Source organism: Malaclemys terrapin, chromosome 1 (assembly GCF_027887155.1).
Source record: "Malaclemys terrapin pileata isolate rMalTer1 chromosome 1, rMalTer1.hap1, whole genome shotgun sequence".
Lineage (NCBI taxonomy): Eukaryota > Metazoa > Chordata > Testudines > Emydidae > Malaclemys > Malaclemys terrapin.
In genome coordinates this window covers 338,853,653-338,861,045 of record NC_071505.1, presented here as the reverse complement: position 1 = coordinate 338,861,045, position 7,393 = coordinate 338,853,653, and the positions used below count along the sequence as shown (strand labels likewise).

The 7,393-nt window shown below is 44.6% G+C and overlaps 1 protein-coding gene across 3 annotated transcripts in view; it reads right to left on the bottom strand.

The window, feature by feature from the left end:
- Positions 1-4,810: 4,810 nt before the first annotated feature.
- Positions 4,811-7,393, bottom strand: part of WNT11 (Wnt family member 11) — a 31,624-nt gene continuing 29,041 nt past the window's right edge. For 2 of the 3 annotated variants that reach the window (XM_054015833.1, XM_054015835.1), the window contains exon 6: positions 4,812-6,270. In XM_054015833.1, the coding sequence (XP_053871808.1) occupies positions 6,096-6,270 (175 nt within the window). In that variant the 3' untranslated portion in view covers positions 4,812-6,095. Of the gene's footprint in view, positions 6,271-7,393 lie in introns of all 3 variants that reach the window. The other variant, XM_054015836.1, reaches the window with a different exon arrangement.

The window sequence follows — 7,393 nt, the reverse complement described above, 5'->3', positions numbered from 1 at the left end:
TGTATGTGTGTATATATATAGTTAAACTCTATTATATCTATCTATAATAGAGAGAATTTGACTATCCACTCGTTTACTCCATTTTTCATCAGAATAATTCCACTGAAACTGACTTCTGTGGAATTACACCAAGATAAAATTGATGCCATGGAATGGTGAATCAGGCATGATGTGTAACATGTTGACTAATTCCTTGAAATATGGGGCACCTCTAACCTACCTGAGTAGTATTTTTTGGGATGCAAAAAACTGTATTGATAAATGTGCAAGCTGGATTTTACTTAAATCTTGGCAAGCCATAGTACATTGACCTTGATTCTTCTGAGATGGGAATTACCATTCTAGAAATCCCAAGCAGGGACTGCTGATTTTGGTTTGTCATTAGAGGTGACCTCTGATGCTCTGTGGGTGAAATTTATCCTAGTCAAGAAAGTCTGTACAAATCTCTCTGCCGCCAGTGAGTTTCTTCTTAAAGGGCCACACCATCAACTTGACAATTGCATTTCTGTCTGCAAATTTTGTACATGTAACACCTATGGTAGTGAGCAATGAAAGACATTTAGTGGGGGGGAGAAGTGTGGTGCCTTTGTGCATCGTCATTTTCACCTGTCTAGTCAGCTACTTTTTCCCTTTCTGAGAGCCCCTTATAAACATCAACAGAGGAACAGAAAAGCCCTTCTAGACTAAAATCTAAGCAAATGTGTTTGTCTTAAATCAGGACACCCTGTTTATAGGGACCCTCTGAGAAAGTGGAATTTTTAAAAATAACTTTAAAAAGTAGTCGAGTCGCCAGTTTAAATCTCAAGTCATGGGCCAAATTCTGGTCCCAGTGAGGCACTGGGGGTCCTGCCATTAAATTCAGCTGGAGCCCATCTGGACGTAAGGGCTTTCGTGGTTCACAGAGATTTGCATTGGTCCTCTTCACTGGGGTGAGTTACACCTTTTGTCAATGGGGCTTTGTAGGCTGATAACAAAACAACCCGGGGATCAATTCAGCACCTTTTTTGCCCAACACTGGACACAATTCTCTGCTGAGGATACGCTCTGCTCAGTGCAGCTGAAAAGCAGAGGGTAAAACCACCTTTTTGGCTCCCTGCGTCTGTGACATCCCCCTGCCCCAAAGGCTGCTCTAAGTTACGCCAACTGCAATGATCCTTAAGGGGTTGTCACACCTGCTGGGGATCAGTGAAATAAAGCAGCGCTCCACACATGCTCCCTTTCCCTCCCAGCCATGGCCCCATCTACATGCATGGGGACTGCAAAGAAGGGGCATCATGTTGGCTGGGCACCACCCAGGGACTCCCCCAGGATGGGTGAATTTTCAGCTAGCTGGCCAAGCTGCCTTTACAGCCCCTTTGCACTCCCACTGTGGTGCAAAGGCACAGTAGCATCAACCACAATCTGGGCGTGGGGCTTCAAGGCATTTAAGAATCCGGAGCATTCACGGGGTTCCCAAAAGACCTATGTATGTTATGCGCATGATACAGTATTTGACAGTCAGTGAAATTCTGTTGTCCCTCTAAGGGATTTAGAAATTGCATACCACTCAGTTGCATTGTCTTCCTGAGTCTGGTTTGTAACAGGAAAGGCTGCTGTTTATAGATTCATAGATTTATTTTAGGGACTGTGTGTGTGGTGTATTAATTGCAGGTAGGAAGCCATCTGGGACAGTCATGCTGGTACAGAACACTGCAGCGTCTCCTCCCCAATGTGGGCTGCTGCAAGCGCATTGCACCCATCTTCTGCTCTCTTCCCTGGCCCCCGACAGAACACAGAGCCATGTTGACGGCCTTAGTCCTTATCGTCAAGCTCTCAATGGCTTGGGCCCAGGATATCTAAGAGATTGACTGAAGCTCCAGGATGAAGACCATTGTAGACAACTCTGCTTCTCAGGCACCATGGAACTTCCTACCATCAGGGGCGCTGGAACAATTTGTATAGTGGGGGTGCTGACAGCCATTGAACCAAACTGTAAACCCTGTGTATAATGGAAACCACTTCAAGAGTCAGGGGTGCTGCAGCATCCCCTGTGCCTCTAGCTCCAGCACCTATGCCTACCATAGAATCATAGAATTGTAAGACTGGAAGGGACCACAAGAGGTCATGTAGTCCAGGCCCCTGCACTTATGGCAGGATAAGTATTATCTAGACCAGTGGTTCTCAAACTTTCTTTTTCATGGACCACTTGAAAATTGCTGAGGGTCTCGGCGGACCACTGGATCTTTCCAAATGTTGTTTGTACCATTGGTCTCTCCCCCGCCAGAGCAGCCACAGAGCTGAGGTTAGGAAGGAGGGCTATCTCTCCCTGGCAGCCACAACCCTGGAGCTGGGGAAAGTCGCCTCTTTCTCTGTCCGCTGCAGCCCCACATGTCCCAAATTCCCCCCAATCCCTCTTCTCACGCCAAGGCCACCACCTCATCTTACATGTGCGTCTTCTCCAGGGTCCAGGCACCTAATTAGTGGAGCCACACCTGCGCGACTCCACTAATTAGGTGGGTGGCCCTTCATTCTCTTGTGTGCGGCCGCCCAGGTGCGCACCTTAGAAGGGACTATCCACGGACCACCTGAATGGAGCTCATGGACCACTAGTGGTCTGCGGACCACAGTTTGAGAACCTCTGATCTAGACCATCCCTGACAGGTGTTTGTCTAGCCTGCTCTTAAAAATTTCCAGTGATGGAGATTCCACAACCTCCCTACGCGATTTATTCCAGTGCTTAACCCCCCTGACAGAAAGTTTTTCCTAATGTCCAACCTTAAATCACCCTTGCTGCAATTTAAGCCCATTGCTTCTTGTACTATACTCAGAGATTAAGGAGAACAATTTTTCTCCTTCCTCCTTGTGACAACCTTTTATGTACTTGAAAACTGTTATCCTGTCCCCTCAGTCTTCTCTTCTCCAGACTAAACAAACCCATTTTTTTTCAATCTTCCCTCATAGACCTTTAATCATTTTTGTTGCTCTTCTCTGGACTTTCTCCAATTTGTCCACATCTTTCCTGAAATGTGGTGCTCAGAACTGGTCACAATACTCCAGTTGAGGCCTAATCAGAACGGAGTAGAGCGGAAGAATTTCTTCTCGTGTCTTGCTTACAACATTCCTGCTAATACATCCTAGAATGGTGTTTGCTTTTTTTGCAATAGCGTTACACTGTTGACTTATATTTAGCTTGTGATCCACTATGACCCCCAGATCCCTTTCTGCAGTACTCCTTCCTGGGCAGTCATTTCCCATTCTGTATGTGTGCAACTGATTGTTCCTTCCTAACTGGAGTACTTTGCATTTGTCCTTATTGAATTTCATCCTATTTACTTCAGATCATTTCTCCAGTTTGTCCAGATCATTTTGAATTTTAATCTTATCATCCAAAGCACTTGCACCCCCTCCCAGCTTAGTATCATTCACAAACTTTATAAGCATGCTCTCTGTGCTATTATCTAAACCACTGATGAAGCTATTGAACAGAACCAGACCCAGAACTGATCCTTGCAAGACCCCACTCAACATGCCCTTTCAGCATGACTGTGAACCACTGATAACTACTCTCTGGGAACAGTTTTCCAACCAGTTATGCACCCACCTTATAGTAGTTCCAACTAGGCTGTATTTCCCTAGTTACGGTAGTTTATGAGAAGGTCATGCGAGACAGTATCAAAAGCCTTACTAAAGTAAAGATATACAACATCTACCACTTCCCCCCCATTCACAAGGCTTGTTACCCTATGAAAGAAAGCTATTAGGTTGGTTTGACATAATTTTTTCTTGACATATCCATGCTGACTGTTACTCATCACCTTATTATCTTCTAGGTGTGTGCAAATTAATTACTTAACAGATACTGAAGTTAAGCTGACTGGTTTGTAATGCCCTTTTAATAGCTTGGCACTATATTTGCCCTCTTCCAGTCCTCTGGAATCTTTCCCATCATCCACGACTTTTCGAAGATAATCACTAATGGCTCAGATACCTCCTCAGTCAGCTCCTTGAGTATTCTAGGATGTATTTCATCAGACCCAGGTGACTTGAAGACATCTAATTTGTCTAAGTAATTTTTAACTTGTTGCGTCTCTATTTTAGCTCCTAATCCTACCTCATTTTCACTGGCATTCACTACATTAGACACCAATCGCTACTAACCTTTTTGGTGAAAACTGAAACAAAAAAGTCATTTAGCACTTTTGCCATTTTCACAGTTCCTGTTATTGTTTTTTCCCCCTCACTGAATAAGGGTAAAGCTCATCTGTGCTGTCCCCAGACAGTGGAACAAACTCCCGCAGGGACTAAGCACCATCTCAGACTCACCACCGTTCACTCCAAATGCCAGATGCACTTCTTCAATCTTGCCTTCTCTAATATAAACACAGAGCAGTGTGTACAATAAAAAAAAAAATCAAAACCCCCCAAACAAAACACTCCACAGCATGCACACAATTGTCCCCCGGGAGAGAGGATGTGAGAGAGAACAAACCAGATGGGAAAGATGTTAGACGTGTCGCGTAATGCACTATGTGAAGGCACTCAGGTATTATGGCAATGAGGGTGGTATAAGAACCTGTCGAAAACAGCATAGTTTCTCTCTCTTCTATTGTGTATGCATCTGCCTCACTCAACTAAATGTTGGTTACTTCTGCTTCAATTAATCTGTGATTAATCTTTTTTAACTGATCACATGTAGGAGGTAATGGACCGGGGAGACGGAGAATGGTGGAACGGAAAATTAGACATCTGTCCAAGCAGAAGACAATGTTATAGATTTAGATATAATAAAATAATAATAATAATAATAAGCTCTTTTCTTTGCACTGTTGAGTAATTTCAGCATTTATTTCATACTATTGTTAAGCTTGTTTATAATAGATATATTTATATATAAAGTAGAATAGAGAAAAGCACAAGATATATTTTATAAATATTTCTGTATGTTCTGCATACAAAATAAAATATGTACATCCACAGATAGTGGTTCTGTGCTGTTGTCACGGCAGGACCATACATTTCATTCACATACTCCGGCTAGGTCTGCTTAGAATAGCTGACATCTCGCCTTGTCTGGAATTTCTAAAGATGTAAACACACCTCCCGCACTGCTGATGTCTTGGCAATTTCTTGGCTCTGAGTTTATAGCTTCGTTGAGGGAGGAGGGATGGTGCCATATTTATGTTCGGACTGGATGGGACAAGGCATCGGAGTAACAGTGAATTAGGGAGTAACATCCAATGGTCGAGAGAGAGGAAAGGGATACACATGAGTCGACTTTCCATTTCCATTTTACTTTGACTTCACTGTGTATTTCGTTACGTCCCACGGCTGCTCTCTGGTCACTCAGCTCCTGTGTCCAATGGGCTCCTCTCACTACACCCGGATCACATTGACACTGGGGTCCAATACATTTTTGTGAAAACTTGAATTTGACACCTGCAGCCTATACTAAGTAGGGACAAGACCTCCGGTCCTTAGGTAGAACAATAACTTTAGTCTCAGCCCTGGACAAAAGAAAAGGGTTAAATTGATTTGCATGTGTTTTCGTTTCAGGGGCAGAACCAGGAATGTTTCTGGCTTTATCATGCTGAGTGGATTCTCCCGTCCTAAAAATTTAGTCTTTGGAAATAAATACAATGATTGCTTTGAAGTTATAGTGCATCCCTTGTCAGGGATTGTCCTGTAGGCTACTGGAGAATCCAGGCCCTTTGTGGTAGGATGCATGAGCAGATGTTAGCCTGTATTATTTTCAGCCACAGCTGTTTTTCCTCCCCGGGAAAGTTTCTCTTTGTTTCTTACAGTACTAAAGGCACTTGTTAGCTGGATGTCATTGGCAACCATATGGCATGTTTTTGCAAGAAAGTACGATCCAAAATGAGTTTTGGCTTAAGCCTCTTGTCTTCTCAGGAAGAATTTGATTGGTGGGAAAACCTTCCCCTTTTTACATTTTAAAAAACAATGTTATATTTACTGTTGTAATTGAATTCTCTTTATATCATCTCCAAGTCCATGTCTTTGCAAGATAAACGATATCTAGTCCAGGAAAGGTTTCCTCCTCTATGAATAGTGCTTTGGTGCCATTGGCATCTAAGCTCTTTGATCGAGTGGGAGATGTTTCATTTGCACACGTATCTTTCAACAGTCCTCTCGCATTTTTTACAGGTCACGTAGCAGCACCAGTGGTATTTGCAGTGGCACCGCTCCACCACTTTGTCCATGTACGGGTTGTAGCCTCGGCCACAGCACATCAGGTCGCAGCTGTCGCTGCCGTTGGAGGTTTTGTTGCATTGCCTGGAATAAAGGAGATGGGGGAATTAGTGCAAATCATCACAAAGTCTGTTTAGAAATGAAGTAATCGTCTGTGTCTGCAATTGTGGCTTGGCTTGTGCGGATGTGCCAGGCATGGAGGAGGGGCTGTGGGACTAATCTTCAGCTGGGCTAACTGGATGCTTAAGCTATCTGGGGATCTGCCCAAGGAGCACGCCGCACCTGCAAAGAAGCCAGATAAATTCTCAGTCCCTGTGTTCTGGGGCCTGAGCCAAAGCCCACTGAAGTCAATTGGGAGTTTAGAATCCCCTACTATGCAAGCGCTGGAGATTCTAGCCCCAACAAGAGCACTAGTAACCCCGCAAGGGTGGGGAGGGATGAGACTAGGTCAGTACCCTTGTGCCATTGCCCATATGCCTGCACATTGGCCAGCAGGACCGGGCTAGCGGAGACGACAGCACTGCCGACCCTGGAAAGGGTGCAGAAAGGGCCACGCACTCCCTGAGGCACTGCAGAGGCCAGCTGCACAATGCCTGAGACAGGGAAAGTCACCTCCCTGTCTTAAAGCCATGGTCTAGCCACAACTGTGTCAGGTACATTACAGCTAATCGCCCTGGGGTAATACTTTGCACTTCTGTGGGGCCTTCCAAATGAGTATCTCACAGCCGTGTACAAACACCAGGCCGTGCCTGGCTCTGACATTCCATCTCATGGCCGGCCGTGGGGCACATGAGTAGTGCAGAATGATACATGTAGCTTATCATACAGATTTATTTGTTTTCTTTCTTCTGATTTTAATTAAACCCATCCTCCTGAGAGTCAGTCTGTACTTCTGTATGGTTCTCTTGGGTTGTCAGCTGGAATCATTTCACAATGCTGGCTTACATTTTCAAAAGTAACTGGTGATTTTGGGTGTCACCTTGACACACCTTTAAAAGGGCCTGATTTTCTGAGGGTAGATGCCCAGCCTTTCCTGAAAACCAGCCCCCACCCCTTAAGGTGTCTCGAGTTGGGCATGCAAACATCACTAGTCACTTTTGAAATGTGGGTAGTGGGAAGTTCATGTCCACCTGGTAAAGTGGTGCAAGTTTTGCCTGGCTCTGAGGCTGGCATCAAACACTGCAGTGAGAAAGCACCATGGTGAATA